The sequence below is a fragment of the Pongo pygmaeus genome, chromosome 18 (genome assembly GCF_028885625.2).
Source record: "Pongo pygmaeus isolate AG05252 chromosome 18, NHGRI_mPonPyg2-v2.0_pri, whole genome shotgun sequence".
NCBI classification, from domain to species: Eukaryota; Metazoa; Chordata; class Mammalia; order Primates; family Hominidae; genus Pongo; species Pongo pygmaeus.
Genome location: NC_072391.2, coordinates 66,055,888 through 66,073,180, shown reverse-complemented (window position 1 = coordinate 66,073,180; position 17,293 = coordinate 66,055,888). Strand labels below are relative to the sequence as shown.

The following is a 17,293-nucleotide window of genomic DNA, read 5'->3' as shown; positions in this document are numbered from 1 at the left end:
GTCACCCCCACATCTGCAGCCTTTAGGGGCTGCTGTCTTAGCCACCGCCCTACCAGACTACAGGGCGCTCTCAGACAGGCTCCCCGGTTCCCCGAGAGAGGAATCTCATAGCTCCTGCCTGCCAGCTCTGCAGCTGCCCACAGGCCCCGACAGGCCCTGCTGCATCCTCAGGGACTGAGGATAGAGCAGAGGAGGAACCAGGTTCTGCCAGCCCTGGGATGGAGCTGAGTCAGGCCTTTTCCAGGGCTCCTGGGACTGGGCCTTGCCCTGAACTCAGCCTCCAGCCCAGGCGTGAAGGAGGACACCCAGGACTGGGCGCCTGCGCCCCCCACTCCTTACCTGTCCAACCTCATCTCTGCGCACACTCTCGACCCATCTCGACCCGTCCCTCTGCTCCAGCCACACTGGCCTCCCTGCGAAACCCTGCTGACCGCAGGCCTTAACCCTTGCCATTCCTTTTATGTAGACAGGACACTGCATACTTGCTCCCTGATAGCCTCCAGTCTTTGCCTAAATGCCACCTTCCCAGCAGTGCCTTCCCTGCCTCCTAGAACTGAGCCCTACCCCCAGGCCCTTCCTCCCTAGGCCCCATCCCAGCTCCATTTTCCTCCACGCTTCACCTTTTACTAGACCACGTGTTTTACTGATTTGTCTTGTTTATGGTTTGTTTCTCATTGAAAACTCCCTTAAACTGGGCAGCAAGGGCCTCTACCCTGCCCTTCTGCCCCTCCTCATAGAGCTAAGGAAATGTGACTACTGGCCGGGCACAGTGGCTCACGCTTGTAATCCCAGAACTTTGTGAGGCTGAGGCAGGTGGATCATTTGAGGTCAAGAGTTCGAGACCAGCCTGACCAACATGGCGAAATCCTGTCTCTACCAAAAAATACAAAAATTAGCTGGGTGTGGTGTTGTGCACCTGTAGTCCCAGCTACTCGGGAGGCTGAGGCACAAGAATCGCTTGAACCTGGGAGGCAGAGATTGCTGTGAGCCAAGATTGCATCACTGCACTCCAGCCTAGGCAACAGAGTGACTCTGTCTCAAAAAAAAAAAAAGGAAATGTGACTACTAGAACCAGCGTCTTTGTCCCTCAGGCCTTCCCCAGTTCCGTCCCCAGGCAGCCAGCACAGCCCAGGTGTGTACTCCAAGGCCCATGGGATGGTCAACAGAAGGCTGTGCTGGAGGACAGTGGAGGGAGCTGGGACACGTGGGTTGGGGTGCCACACAAGGAGCCTGGTGGTGCTGGACGGTGCTAGGGCTGGGTAGAGCAGGGCACTGGCCTCTGCTCCTGGGCTGGGACTCACCCTCCCCACGGAGCCACACTCTAGCCCAGTATTCTAGGTGTCTGAATTCAGATTTAAATCTGGCTCTCCCAATCACTGTGCGGATACACCTGTCCAAGTAGAAAGATAGAATATCTTTTACTTAGGAGTTTGTGACGTTGATCTTGACACATTTGGTATGTGGGCCCTACACATGTTTACCTGCAGCCCCCATGTTAGCGCTGGGCTTTTTTTTTTTTTTTTTTTTTTGAGAGTCTTGCTCTGTCGCCCAGGCTGGAGTGCAGTGGCACGATCTCGGCTCACTGCAAGCTCTGCCTCCCGGGTTCATGCCATTCTCCTGCCTCAGCCTCCCGAGTAGCTGGGACTACAGGCATGTGCCACCACACCCCGCTAATGTTTTGTATTTTTAGTAGAGACGGGGTTTCACCATGTTGGCCAGAATGGTCTCGATCTCTTGACCTCTTGTTCCACCTGCCTTGGCCTCCCAAAGTGCTGGGATTACAGGAGTGAGCCACCACGCCCGGCTAGCTGGGCTTTTTTACTGTTTTCTGCATTGCTATAACCCTAGCACCAAGAACACTGTCTTGGGGCTGGGCGCGGTGGCTCACGCCTGTAATCCCAGCAGTTTGGGAGGCCGAGGCAGGTGGATCACCTGAGGTCAGGAATTCAAGACCAACCTGGGCAACATAGTGAAACTCCGTCTCTACTAAAAATACAAAAGTTAGCCAGGCATGGTGGCATGCACCTGTAATCCCAGCTACTCAGGAGGCTGAGGCAGGAGAATCACTTGAACTCGGGAGGTGGAGGTTTGCAGTCAGCCGAGATCACGTCACTGCACTCCAGCCTGGGGGATAGAGCGAGACTCTGTCTCCAAAAAAAAAACAGTGTCTTGCACAGAACACGTGCTCAATGAAGTTGTTAAACGAATGAATAAAAAAGCCTTAGATGATGCCACATACTCAAGGGGACCCCAGAAGTGGCTGGGAATGCTGTGGCTTTTGTGCTTCAAGGCTACAGAGTCTCAGGGTCGGTGAGGCCAACTCCACCTTGCAGGAGGCCATAAGCATTACCTGAAGGGCACCTGCTACGGCCTGCCTGCCCCATGGCCCCATGTGCAGCTGGAGTTTATATACTTAAAAAGAGCCCACCTGGCAATCAAGGAGATCTAGACCCCAAAACTGTCTCTGCTGCTTCCTGATCATATGTGGCCATTAACCTCTCTCTCATTTTTTCGTTTTTTTTGAGGCAGGGTCTTGTTCTGTCACCCAGGCTGGAGTGCAGTGGTGCAATCATGGCTCACTGCAGCCTCGACCTCCTAGGCTCAAGTGATCCTCCTCCTCAGCCTCCTGAGTAGCTGGGACCACAGGTGTGTGTCACCACACTCAGCTGAATCAAAACAAAATTTTTTTTAATAGAGATGGGGCCTCACTATGTTGCCCAGGCTGGTCTGGAACTCCTGGGCTCCAGTGATTTTCCCACCTGGCCTTCCAAAGTGCTGGGATTACAGGTGTGAGCCACCATGCCTGGCTGCAATTTCCTTTAAAAAAGGGAACCATCGAACCTCTCCCCAGGGTTGTGAGGCGGGAGAACATGTAACTGACTCCATATTGACTGTCTTCATCAGTGTCCAAGTCCGTTCCTGCCACCCAGCTGACTCCCTGTGTGGCATGTGGCAGCCAGTGCCACTGTTCCCTTCCTCTCTCCCTCCCTCCCTCCCTGCAGACCTGGCGCTTGGGCTGGGAGCTCTATGGGCTGTGGCGGTGGCTTGAGTGAATGGTGCCCTCTGCTGGGCGTGGGGGAAGAGCCTTCAGGGAAATCATACCCGACACTGGCACTCCCTGCAGGCTGGGAATCTCAGGGAATTCCTCCTGCTGAGAAGTGCAGTTTCCACCCAGGGAGCACTAGCAGGCCTTGCAAGTCCCTACACTACCACAACAGTAGTGACAACAGGCAGTAGCCTGTGCGCCAGGCACCCTTCCAAGCCCTTGCAGATATTAACTTTTACTCGCCCATTTTATTATTTATTAATTTATGATTATTATTATTTGAGACAGAGGCTTGCTCTGTTGCCTAGGCTGGAGTGCAGTGGCATGATCTCGGCTCACTGCAACCTCTGCCTCCCGGGTTCAAGCGATACTCCTGCCTCAGCCTCCCAAGTAGCTGGGATTACAGGCATGCACCACCATGCCCAGCTAATTTTTTAATTTTTAGTAGAGATGGGGTTTTGCCATGTTGGCCAGGCTGATCTCAAACTCCTGACCTCAGGTGATCCACCTGCCTCGGCCTCCCAAAGTGCTAAGATTACAGGTGTGAGCCACCATGCCCAGCCTACCCCCCCATTTTAGATGAGAAAATGGAGATAGAGAGGTTATGTGGTTTGTCCAAGGCCTCATGCCTAGAAGTGCCAGGATTTGAACTTGTACTCTCCTGGGTGGATTGTTTTAACGGGAGGCCAGAAGGTGGGTTCTGCCTTTAGCCTGGAGGGAGTTGTTCCCTGGAGCTCTCCAGCGAGCCTGGAACTGGACACATGGGGTGTGGGCTGTAAAAGGGGCTTCCCAGGGTGATTGCTCCCACACTTTCAATGGCAGGCCCATCGCCTCAGGGCCCTTTCCTGAGTGGCCACCCCCCAGCAGTCCCCAGGCTAGGTCTTCTCCCTGAGTCCCTTTGTGGGCCCGGAAGTGAGGGAGGTCCATGCCTAGAATTGGGGGGCCGGGAATTCGGGGCCTCAGCTCCTCACCAACTGTCTAGGAATGAGAGCATGCCACCCTCCTCAGGCCTCTCTAGGGAGTGGGAAAGCACACTGTGGGGACAGGACCTATCTGTAGCCCCTTTAGTCCCTTTGGGAAGAAAAAAAGATCGTTGGGTCAGTGATAAAGGAAAAGTCATGGTATGAAGTGAGGCCTGGGCGCTGGCCCATCTCTGTCCCCACTGGAGGGGCCATAGGGAGTGCCGTCTTTTGAGCCTCTTTTTCCATCTGTAAAATGTCAGGGATGGATTGGGGCAATTTTCAAAATGCTCTGGATTTGGGGGTTCATAAGAATACAAGCTGGGAGGATGAGGCTAGAGAGAAGGCTCTCTGGGTACCCCTGACCCCTTCTTCCAGTAAACCTCCACTTTTTTTTTTTTTTTTTTTTGAGATGGAGTCATGCTCTGTTGCCCAGGCTAGAGTGCAATGGCATGATCTCGGCTCACTGAAACCTCTGCTTCCTGGGCTCAAGCGATTCTTCTGCCTCAGCCTCCCGAGTAGCTGGGATAACAGGCATGCCCCACCACACCTGGCTAATTTTTGTATTTTTAGTAGAGATGGGGTTTCACTATGTTGGCCAGGCTGGTCTCAAACTCCTGACCTCAGGATCCTCCTGCCTTGGCCTCCCAGAGAGCTGGGATTACAGGCGTGAGCCACCGCACCTGGTCAAAGCTCCACTTTTCTTTTCTGTTGGACTTGGATTCTGGGACTTTGCCTTTTAAAAGTCTGGGAGAAAAGATCACTTAATAGAATGAGTGCCAGGGGTGCTTTCAAGGGCCAGTCATCCAAGAGTGAACGCCACATTCAAGGAAACCCTGATCTCAACCAGGACCACGATCCCCATTCTCCTGCCCCCGACCCTGCCGTAGAATGGAGGACTGGCTTTGAAGCATCTGCACAAGTGGACGCTGCAGGTTGTTTGACATTGTTAAGGGCAAAAAATTAGAATGACTAATATCTGTGGATTGTGGTGACATTAAATAACACATCCAAACTGGATGTGTTGGGGACAGTAAGTCAATATGCCATGTTATGAAAAGCTATAATGCAAAGTGTGTGTGTAGGCTGGGCACAGTGGCTCACACCTATAATCCCAGCACTTTGGGAGGCCGAGGTAGGCAGATCACTCGTTGAGGTCAGAAGTTCGAGACCAGCCTGGCCAACATGGTGAAACCCCGTCTCACCAAATATACATATCTATAGATATATCTATAGATATATATATTTTTTAGATGGAGTTTTGCTCTTGTCGCCCAGGCTGGAGTGCAATGGCACAATCTTGGCTCACTGCAACCTCCGCCTCCTGGGTTCAAGCGACTCTCCTGCCTCAGCCTCCCAAGTAGCGGGGACTATAGGCGTAGGCCACCACACTTGGCTAATTTTTGTATTTTTAGTAGAGACGAGGTTTCACCATCTTGGCCAGGCTGGTCTCGAACTCCTGACCTCATAATCTGCCCGCCTCGGCCTCCCAAAGTGCTGGGATTGCAGGCGTGAGCCACCGCGCTCAGCCCAAAAATATTTTTTAAATAAAATACAAAAGAATAGCTGGGCATAGTGGCAGGCGCCTGTAATCCCAGCTACTCGGGAGGCTGAGACAGGAGAATCACTTGAACTCGGGAGGCGGAGGTTGCAGTGAGCTGAGATCGTGCCACTGCACTCCAGCCTGGGGCAGAGTGAGACACTGTCTCAAAAAAAAAAAAAAAAAGTGTGTGTAATGCATAGGGGAAACAGATCCTGGAAGGAGGCACACCAAAGTGTTGAAACACAAAATTCGAAGGACCAATGGTCCTCATCATGGCCAGCACATCAGTTGTTTCTGGTTAGTGTCCACTCTGCGTGGTGAGCGCTGGTGTCTTACCAATGCAAATATTTTTACTTATTACAAGCCCTAAGGATCAGAGTCCTAAGCTTCCGTTTGCAGATGAGAAGCAGACCCAGAGCGAGAGAGTGACTTAACATTGTCCCCATCACAGAGCCCAGGCTCTGATTCTTTCCAAACCACTCGGGGACTGGTGACTGGTTCCATTGCCGGGGGACTCTACGTCCATCCACCGAGGCCAGTTGAGGCTGGGAAAGGCTGTTTTTCCTCCAAATATCTCAGGGTAAGAAGGCCAGCCTGAACAGGGGCTGCTTGGTTTCATGATTAGCCTCCGCTGAAGATAGAGTTTCTGATTTATCCAGGCTTCTCTGAAGGGAGTTGAAGATAATGGGCAGCAGGTGTTTGCTAGCAGAGACACCCAATCCTCCCACACTCCCTGTCAGCAAAGACAGCCCTGGCAGAGGGGAATCTGAGGCCCCAGCTCAGTGGGAGAGGCAGGAGGCGGCTTTGTCCTGAGGGTGCCATGGACCAGGGACAGGTAAGCTTTCTCATCCGACTTCATCCCCTTTTGTTGTTGAGATAGGGTCTCACTCTGTCGCCTAGGCTGGATTGCAGTGGCGTGATCTCGGCTCACTGCAACCTCCACCTCCCGGATTCATGTGATTCTCATGCCTCCGTTTCCCAAGTAGCTGGGATTATAGGCGCATGCCACCACACCCAGCTAATTTTTGTATTTTTAGTACAAAAATGTGTGTGTAGGCTGGGCACAGTGGCTCACACCTATAACTCCGCACTTTGGGAGGCCGAGGTGGGTGGATCAGGCCAGGCTGGTCTCGAACCCCTGACCTCAAGTGATCCACCCACCTCAGCCTCTTAAAGTGTTGGAATTACAGGCGTGAGCCATGGTGCCCAGCCCCAACTTCATTTCCTTTTGGTTTCCCCATCCAGGGTCTGAGGCTTCAGGCTCCTTAGCCTCATCCTTCAGTCTTGGCAGCAAACCTGAGTGTGCATGAGCATCCCATGGAGGGCTTGTCAACCCACAGCAGGGTCCTGCCTAGAGGTTCTGATTCAGCAGGTAGCACCGATAACTCCGGGTCAGGGTCTGTGCTTTGAGCAGAGGCGCTTTACAGAATTAGTCATCCTCATGGAAGGAAATGTTTATTTCAACATCAGCAATTTCCTCAGCTTCACTTCAGATTCTTTTGGCTAACTGCAAAGATGACTGAACTTCACGTTAACAAGAGCATAAACAAAATCGTTCTATCGCTGCTGCCTATTCCCGATTCCTGCATTTGTGCCCTGGTATTGTCAGGAATGTTCCAATTTCACTGACATCTTGGGTAGTTTCTCTAATTTTGTTTTGCTTGATTTCAATGATGACCAGATGTCATTTAAAAAAACAAATACAATGTGGCCATTCTTTAAAGGAGAAAGTCCCCTCAGAGGGTGATTGTGAGGATTTAGAGGAAATAATTGAAGTCCTGTCTGGCCTTAAAAAGTACTGAATAAATGGTAGCTGTTACCAACTAAAAAATTGTGTGGACCATGTGCCAGATATTAATTCACTTAATCTCCACAAAAACTCCCCATTTTGTAAATGTAAAATCTGAGGCAACTAGAGGTTAAATGATGTGCCAGCGCTGGGCGCGGTGGCTCACGCCTGTAATCCCAGCACTTTGGGAGGCCAAGGCAAGCGGATCACGAGGTCAAGAGATCGAGACCATCCTGGCTAACAGAGTGAAACCCCATCTCTACTAAAAACACACACACACAGTCAAAAAAAATTAGCCGGGCGTAGTGGCGGGCACCTGTAGTCCCAGCTACTCGGGAGGCTGAGGCAGGAGAATGGCGTGAACCCGGGAGGCAGAGCTTGCAGTGAGCCAAGATCACGCCACTGCACTCCAGCCTGGGTGACAGAGTGAGACTCCGTCTCAAAAAAGAAAAAAAAAGATGTGCTAGCAAGTAGCAGAGCTGGCTGTTCCCCAACCCCTGCCTTTCAACAGGGACCCCTCCAGCATAGAAGAGGAAGTCGTCATGCACTGCCCTGCAGGGAGGGCAGCCGCTGTTCCAGAAGAGACCTTGCTGGGGCTGTGGAGGGGCTCAGCCTTGGGGTAAGAGGTTAACAGTTCTCTCTCATGGAGCAACTGACTTTGCAAACAGGAGGGCAAGTCTCCCCTCTCTGAGCCCACTTAGGCATGGAAGCTGACCCTGAGTATCCCCTGCCATTGAGAGGAAGCTTGGGTGAAGCCAGCAGGGTAAAGAGAGCCCACTCTTTTTGCAGAACTCTGAAAATTCTAAAAACCATTGAATTGTAAACGTTAAACAAGTGAATGGTATGGTATGTGAGTTAGATGCCAATAAAGCTTCTATTTAAAAAACAGTTCACTCCCCAGGCACCTCTGGGAAAAGTTTCTTTAATAAAAAAGTTCTAGTACATCTATACGATTGTCCTCACCCTTCATCTACAGCAATGCAACAGGGAAAATAAAAAATAAGGGGCAACCTAGACACACTCAGTATAAAAACGCAGAGATCCATCTGAATGGGAGGCTTGGGGTCTGGAAACCAGAAATGCAGGACGGCCAGTGGGCCCAGCAGCTCCGGGCTGCGCTTTTGAACTTCCTCTAATGTTTTGAAAATAGCATTAAAAAAAAAAATTAAGTTGCACCCGGAGGCCTAAGAAGGTTCCATTCCAGAGAGAAAGTCCATTGTGGGTCGGTCACAGCAGGCCCAGGCCCAGGACACAGGGCTGAGTATTTTACGGCAGGTAAGAGGCTTCTGGAAACTTGGCCTCTGAGGCAACCCTGGCCCAGGTGGAGAGGTTTTCAGTGCTGAAGTCAAACTGCCCACATTTCTCCATCCTGAAAGGCTAAGGAACCAACCGCTCTAACGTCAGACTCATAGCCTGTCTCCGCCAAGTTGCTACGGCTGCTTCCTGACAAGCTCCAAAGTCCTCAGCTGAAGGGGGAACTGAGACCCCTTGGAGATGCTCTGTGGCCTGACGTTTGGTCCCTAGCCCTGCAGGCAGGCGGCCTAGTCATCCTCCCCGCCACCGTACATGTCTGCCAGCTTCTTGAAGCGGCTGCCCCACTCGTTCAGATAATCGTAATCTTGGTCTTGGTCAGAGGCGGAGGAGGTGAGGGAGCTCAGGGACGCGGCGTCGGAGCCACTGCCCTCATAGTCGAACACCAAGAGGGAGTCGTAGGGCGGGGCTGTGGGGTCCGTGTTAGCCGCCTTCAGGTTCTGCGGCAACAGAGAACAGGTGGTTAGGGGCGGCGGGCCCTGCCGCTTGCCAGCCGCAAGCCTCCATTTCCTCCTCTGTGAGCCCCTCTCTCCCTTCCCCTAAGGTTTCCGAGGTTGAAATGAAAGAATGCGTTATTCATGCAGAATTCATTCACTCAGGGACCAGCAGACAGCAAGTGCTCAGTGCAACACAGGCCAGGGGGTAAGGGCAAGAACTGAAATCAGACAGCTCAGGCCAGAACTCACACCACACACTAGCTTTGTGGCCTTGAGCGAGTCCCTTAACCGCTCTATGCCTGTTTCCTTGTCTGTAAAATGACAATACTTTTTTTCTTCCTTTTTTAAAGGATGCATGCCTGTGACACAGCCTCGGGAGGTACTGAGGACATGTGCCTCCTTCGTACAGTTTTAAAGGAACAGATGAATAAGTAAATGAGTAAATACCAGTAAAGCAGTTATTAGAATAGCACCTCGCAACAATAGCTATCATTACCTAATAAATGCTACATGCTAGGTCAGTAGTTCCCAAACTTAAATTATCTGGAGAATCTTTTATAAATTCTGAAGCCCAGGCCATACCCAGTTCAATTATATCACAATCTTTGGGGATGAGCTGAGGCATCAGTGGTTTCTGAAGGTGCCCAGGTGATTCCAACATGCAGGCAGGGTCAGGAACCACTGTGCTGGCACTGTCCTAGCTGCCTGCTCATTCAGTCCTTGAAGTCTTCTACAGCAGAGTCTCCAAACTTTGCCCCCCAAGTGCAATCACCTGGGACCTGTAATCCAAACCCAGTTAGTCTGGCTCCAGAGTATTCAACTGCTGTATGTGTTGAATAAATGAATACATCATTCCTAATTTTTTTTTTTTAAGATGGAGTCTCCCTTTGTTGCCCAGGCTGGAGTGCAGTGGCGCGATCTCGGCTCACTGCAACCTCCACCTCCCAGGTTCAAGCGATTCACCTGCCTCAGCCTCATGAGTAGCTGGGACTACAGGAGCCCGCCACCATGCCCAGCTAATTTTTTGTATTTTTAGTAGACACAGGGTTTCACCATGTTAGCCAGGATAGTCTCAATCTCTTGACCTTGTGATCTGCCCACCTCAGCCTCCCAAAGTGCTGGTGGGATTACAGGCATGAGCCACTGTCCCTAGCCTTTTTTTTTTTTTTGAGATGGAGTCTCCCTTTGTTGCCCAGGTGTGTGGGACGCACGACAAGACATTCAAGCCTATGTAAGAGGCATTTGAGGTCGAGGCATGGAAAAATATTGAGGTGCTGTGTGCATGTTGTTTGTACACGAGACTAGATCTCCTGGACCTTGAAAACAGGACAGGGAGTAGTATGTGTGATAAGAAGCGCTGAACACAGCCTCCTAAAAATGTAGTTTGAGTGTTTTTTACAAGGCCATATGTGCCTCATACCCGACCGCCAAGAGCCACCTGGTGGATGTCTCATTTGTCTAAATTGTAGTTTAAACACGCTCTCTCAATAAATACCTGGCAGACAGATCTTAGAGCGACACTCTCTCAAAGGAACTGCTCCCCGCCCTGCTCAGCTAGAATTGTCTGAGTACTTCATTCTCGGCGTTCACTACAGCTGTAAGTTGCACCCAGGTGCGATCGTGGCTCACTGCAACCTCCACCTCCAACATGTTGGCTAGGTTGATCTCAAACTCCTGACCTCAAGTGATCTACCCGCCTTGGCCTCTGAAAGTTCTGAGATTACAGGCGTGAGCCACTGCGCCCAGCCTCCTAATCATTTTTTGTTGTTGTTGTTGTTGAGAAGGAGTCTCGCTCTGTCGCCCAGGCTGGAGTGCAGTGGCATGATGTCGGCTCACTGCAACCTCTGCCTCCTTGGTTCAAGCGATTCTCGTGCCTCAGCCTCCCGAGTAGCTGGGACTACAGGTGCCTTCCACCATGCCTGGCTAATTTTTGTATTTTTAGTAGAGACGGGGTTTCACCATATTGGCCAGGCTGGTCTTAAACTCCTGACCTCATGATCCACCCGTCTCAGCCTCCCAAAGTGCTGGGATTACAGGCATGAGGCACTGCGCCCGGCCCCTCCTAATCATTTTTAACCACTCCGCAAGTGAGTTCTATGGAGGAAGAAACCAACCCCAGAAGTGACTCAAATAAGCCAGAGGTCACAAGCTGGTTGGTGATGGAGTCAGAATTTGAACCCAGACCCAAGACTCCAGGCCCATGCTTGTTCTCCTGTGTGGCTGGTGCTGGGCTTGAATAAAGGGTAGCCCTGGACCGGCCTGCCATGCCTCACCTCGATTATAAAGTTGCCGATTTCATCTGGGTTGGCCGGCCGAGGACGGTACATGGGTGTTGGGATGAAGGTTGGTGCCACGTCATTGCGGAGAACCACCTCGGGCCTGGCCTCCAGACCTCGGTGGAGCTGGGTGATGTCATAGTCCTGTGGGGAAATGCAAGAGAGCAGGTGACTGAGGACTCCTGTCCCCCCCTCCCCTGCCACTTACATCTCACCCCACACCCCCTACCCTTTGGATACTCTGGCTCATGGGGAGGTCTTACAAGACAGATGATGTCACAGATTTTGGAAAACCCTCGTTTCCATCCTCCCTTGTCCTAGCAAATTAAACATAGGCTCGAGGTTAACTTGGCTAGGGCCAAAGAGACTACAGCAATGGACCAGAGGAGTGCTGGAGGACAGAAGAAAAGGAAGACGCATGCTTCATGCCAGGGCCTGGTCAACACAGCTAACTTGGTCAGTTGGTTGACCCAACAGCCCTGCCAGTGGCCTTGGGGGCATCCAACTCCCCATCCCAGAGCCCCCAGTGCCCCACCTGGTCCTCTTCGCCACCCCCCTCTTCGCCGTAGTAGAAGACGTTGTCACGGGTGTCATCTTCTGGGAGTAGGAGGGGCTCCTTGACCTTCCGCTTCTTTCTCACCAACAAAAGCAACACCAGCAGGAGGACTGCAAGGGTTGGGGAGTGTGAGTGCTCCCTCTGTAACCACACAGCGGGCCAAGACCCCCAGGCCCTCAGAGCCCCTCTAACTGCAGATGTCGTCACTCAGTAGCCAGAGCTTAACATGCTACAATGGCTTCACTTGCACCTAGGAAAACTTCAACTCCTTATCAAGGCTGGCAGGATTTGGTCCCAGCCTATGCCTCCAAGTCCCCCTACCCACTAAGGTCTAGGCACATTGGCCTCCTCTGTGTTCCTTGAATACTCCCAGCAGCTTCCCCTTAAGAACTTTCATACAGGCTCCTTCCTCACCTGGCAGACTCTATGCATACACATGGCTCCCACATGTTAGCTCTCAGCTTATAACACCTTCTCCTAGAAGATTCTGACTTCCTTCTCCCCACCCATAATGCTGTCAGTCTAACCAGATTGGTGGTACTGATCCTTAAGAAAATCTGTTGTCGGGATGTCGGGATGTCGGGATGGGAATCTCCCAGCAGATGTTGTCTTTCAATGAGACTCTCTTTTAGTCACCAGATGTCCCCTAATTAGCCACAGACTTTAAGAACAAGATAATGCAACTTTCATATGGTACAGTAATCTAAACTTATGTGAAATGCAGTGTTGGAATTTTTTTTTTTTTTTTTGAGACAGAGTCTCACTCTTGTCGCCCAGGCTAGAGTACACTGGCGCAATCTCAGCTCACTGCAACCTCCACCTCCCAGGTTCAAGCCATTCTCCTGCCTCAGCCTCCCCAATAGTTGGGATTACAGGCGCCTGCCACCGTGCCTGGCTAATTTTTGTATTTTTAGTAGAGACAGGGTTTCACCATGTTGGCCAGGCTCCCAACCTCAAGTGATCCAACTGCCTTGGCCTCCCAAAGTGCTGGGATTACAGGTGTGAGCCATTGTGCCTGGCAGGAATTTTTTTTTTTTTTTGAGAGGGAGTCTCACTCTGTTGCCCAGGCTGCAGTGCAGTGTCAGGATCTTGGCTCACTGCAACCTCTGCCTTCCAGGTTCAAGTGATTCTCCCGCCTCAACCTCCTGAGTAGCTGAGATTACACCACAATGCCTGGCTAATTTTCGTATTTTATTTTTATTATTTTATTTATTTATTTTTGAAACAGAGTCTCGCTCTGTCACCCAGGCTGGAATGCAGTGGCGTGATCTCAAATTTTTGTATTTTTAGCAGAGACAGGGTTTCACCATGTTGGCCAAGCTGGTCTCTAACTCCCAACCTCAGGTGATCTGCCTGCCTCAGCTCCCAAAGTGCTGGGATTACAGGCATGAGCCATCGCGCCCAGCCCCAGTGTTGGAATTTTAAAAGGGCCTGGCTTCAGTGATGTGGTCTGAAAGGCTGGCAGGCTATTTGGACATGGGGGGAACTGGCCAACTGGTTCCTGGCTGCCTTCTCTGTCATGCCTACACACAGTTAACCCTGTATTAAGAGGGGACCCTCTAGCCATCTCACTATGGCAGTTCGATTTAAGAGCATACACCACTGCTCAGGATCATTACTTTTTTGCCTGGTGATGGAACTGCTGTCTGTCCTTGGCCAGACAAAACAGACCCAACCTTCCTTGGGAGTCCATGGGTTCTGAAGATGCACACACATGTGGGCTAGACAGTAACCTCTCCTCTCCCGAGTCTAGGGGAAGGCAAGACGCCAAGTAGACTTCTCTAAACCCAGATCTAGCTGCCTACTGACACCTCCACTTGGACCGGACTGGCAAGTCTCTTCCCATGGTCCTTTCCAAACCGGCAAATGGAAATGCCATGTTCCTCCTTAAGCCAAAAGCCTTGTGATCATCCATGGCTCTTACCCTAATTCCACACATCAATCTGAAGGGACTCTACCTTGAAACATGACCACCTCTGACCACCTCAATGCTGCCATCCTGGCCTGAGCCTCCCATCACCTTTTTACCCCTGGATTATGGCAACAGCCTCCTAGATGGTCTCCCTGCCTCCACCTTCGCCCCCATATAGTCTGCTCAGCAGGAATCTTGCAAAACTTAAGTCAAATCACATCACCCCTCTGCTCAAAACCTTCTGATAACTTTCAGTTCTACCCAGAGTCTTCACAATAACCTATGAGGCCTGACACGATGATACCCTGTGCCTGTCACTGCTCTGACCTAATTTCCTACTTTCTTTTTTGTTTTGTTTTTCTAAAGGCAGAGTCTCACCCTGTTGCCCAGGCTGAAGTGCAATGGTGTGATCTCGGCTCACTGCAACCTCCATCTCCTGGATTCAAGTGATTCTCCTGCCTCAGCCTCCCAAGTAACTGGGATTACAGGCAAGCGCCACCATGCCTGGCTAATTTTGTATTTTTAGTAGAGACAGGATTTCACCACATTGGCCAGGGTGGTCTCAAACTCCTGACCTCAAGTGATCCACCCACCTCGGCCTCCCAAAGTGTTGGGATTACAAGTGTGAGCCACCGCGCCCAGCAAAGAGCATGTTCTTGTTGTATTCATGTGATTGATCTCTGACTGACGATGTGTGTTGTCTATGTTAAGACCAAGTCAAAATGTGGAAAAAACAACTGTGATAGGTTCTATCTTTAGAGCCAAGAAATTTGTTTTTAACTAAACATTTCCTCCCACTAGACCAGTAATTTGCAGACTCTAGCATGTATCAGAATGCCTTGGGAGCTTGTTAGCATGCAGATTACTGGGTTCTATTCCTAAATTTCTGAATCAGTAAGTCTGGAGCAGGGCCTGAGAATTTGCCTTTCTAATAATAGCAAATTCCTGGTGATGCTAACGCTGTTGGAAACCACCCTTTCAGAACCACTGTGCGGGCCCCTACAGATAACCTGATGGCAGGGCCGAGTCTGTTTGCTCACCACTGTATCCCCAAAGCCTGGTACATTCCACAAGCCCCAGAAAGACCTACTGATTGACTGATGCTCCTAGAATTAGGAGTTTAAGGAGTGGACTGGGCGCAGTGGCTCACACCTGTAATCCCAGCATTTTGGGAGGCCAAGGTAGGTGGACTGCTTGAGCCCAGGAATTCAAGACCAGCCTGGGCAACATAGTGAGGCCCCATATTTATAAAAAATACAAAAATGAGCTGGGCGTGGTGGCCCACATCTGTAGTCCCAGGAACTTGGGAGGCTGAGCTGGGAAGATCATTTGAGCCTGGGAGGCAGAAGTTGCAATGAGCCAAGATCATGCCACTGCATTCCAGCCTGGGCGATGGAGTGAGACCCTGTCTTAAAAAAAAATGTTTAAGGAATGGATGGGCAACGTTGGTGGCCTCTTAGTTCCAGGAGTTAAAGTTCAAGGTAGAATCCAGTCTTTCAACTCCCCCATCATTAGGGAGGGGGTGGGGGCCTGGTACTCACACAGCAGAGCCAGGACAGCCCCCAGCACAGGGAGGATGAAACCTCCCTTCCAGCGTGGAGGGCAGGTCTCGACACGGCCGTGGCAGTCGCACACGGTGGCCCTGATCACCGTCAGCTGCTCCTTGTTGCCATGGTCAGACAGAGAAAGGTGCACATCATATGTGTCCTGCTTCAGGAACTTCTTCAGGGACAAGACCACTGTGTCACCTGGAGTGAACAGATCATTGATTAGTTGTGGGAACCATCAGTGCGGGGATCTGAGTACACCATGAAGAAAGTTTGAGAATACGGCTTCCACATGTGGGCAATGCAGAGAAATACTCCACAAGCACACTTTGGAAAATAGCGGTAAAAGCTGATCTTTGGCTAAAGCAAAATTCACCATAATGAAAAGGATTGGGATAGGAAAATTAATTTGTCATTTTACTTTTAAAAAAATCAATAATCACAGCATTTTTATAACGTGAAGTTTTAAAAGCCATGTCATGCAGGACCAATAACTTTTTTGCATCATTGGCTGCTACACTGTTTTTTTGCTTCAAAAAGAATATTCTTCCCAAAAGATAGCTAACTCTTTTTTTTTTTTTAAAGTGAAAGCAACTTTATTAAGAAAGTAAAGGAGGGCTGGGCGCAGTGGCTTATGCCTGCAATCCCAGCACTTTGAGAGGCCGAGGCGGGCAGATCACGAGGTCAAGAGATAAGATCGAGACCATCCTGGCCAACATGGTGAAAACCCGTCTCTACTAAAAATACAAAAATTAGCCAGGCGTGATGGCACGTGCCTGTAATCCCAGCTACTTGGGAGGCTGAGGCAGGAGAATCGCTTGAACCCAGGAGGTGGAGGTTGCAGTGAGCCGAGATCATGCCACTGCACTCCAGCCTGGCGACAGAGCAGGACTGTCTCAAAAAAAAAAAAGAAAGTAAAGGAATAAAGAATGGCTACTCCATAAGCAGAGCAGCTGATAGCTAGCCCAATCTTATATGAAACACCCATATGTCCAACTGAGCATTCAATTTTTTTGAGACTAAGTCTTGCTCTGTCACCCAGACTAGACTGTAGTGGCGTGGTCTCGGCTCACTGCAACCTCCGCCTCCTGCTTCAAGCTATTCTCCTGCCTCAGCCTCCTGAGTAGCTGAGATTACAGGCATCCGCCACCGTGCCTGGCTAATTTTTGTATTTTTAGTAGAGACAGGCTTTCACCATCTTGGCCAGGCTGGTCTCAAACTCCTGACCTCGTGATCCACCTTCCTCGGCCTCCCAGAGTGCTGGGATTACAGGCGTGAGCCACGGTGCCCGGCCTTCAGTTTTTTTTTTAGACAGAGTCTTGCTCTGTCACTCAGGCTGGAGTACAGTGGCGCGATCTCAGCTCGCTGCAACCTCTGCCTCATGGGCTCAAGCGATTCTCCTGCCTCAGCCTCTGGAGTAGCTGGGACTACAGGTTTGCGCCACTACACCCAGCTAGTTTTTGTATTTTTAGCAGAGGTGGATTTTGTGCCAGGCTGGTCTCAAGCTCCTGACCTCAGGTGATCTGCCCACCTCGGCCTCCCAAAGTTCTGGGATTACAGGCCTGAGCCACAACGCCGGGCCGCATTCAATTATTAATAAAAATAAACGCACATGACTCGGTTATGTAAGTGCTAATGTTGAGCAGATCAGATCAGATGCTAACCTGTGTTATCATCACAGCATTAGTGATCACACAAACGCAGGAATGTCAGAAATGAGGCTGCAGCAGGTATTGGGCTAACTGGCCTTCCAAGGCCCAGGGGGTGGCAGGCTAACCACAGAGCAGAAGCCAGGCTCAGCCCAGCCTGCACACTGGGCACCACTCGGGGGAGACTGCGTGGCAATTCCAGAGTGGAGAAGTGGCTATGTGTGCGGGTGACGAACATAATATCAGTGGCCTCTTTAAAGAAAGGCCT

At 50.8% G+C, this 17,293-nt stretch overlaps 1 protein-coding gene across 1 annotated transcript in view; it reads right to left on the bottom strand.

Moving 5' to 3' along the window:
* Positions 1-8,243: 8,243 nt before the first annotated feature.
* CDH3 (cadherin 3) overlaps positions 8,244-17,293 on the bottom strand; it is a 54,418-nt gene continuing 45,368 nt past the window's right edge. The window contains exons 13-16 of the mRNA XM_054454109.2: positions 15,371-15,577; positions 11,897-12,027; positions 11,359-11,505; positions 8,244-9,088 (exon numbers count right to left, since the gene is read on the bottom strand). Coding sequence (XP_054310084.1) covers positions 8,879-9,088; positions 11,359-11,505; positions 11,897-12,027; positions 15,371-15,577 — 695 coding nt within the window. The 3' untranslated portion in view covers positions 8,244-8,878. The remainder of the gene's footprint in view (positions 9,089-11,358; positions 11,506-11,896; positions 12,028-15,370; positions 15,578-17,293) is intronic.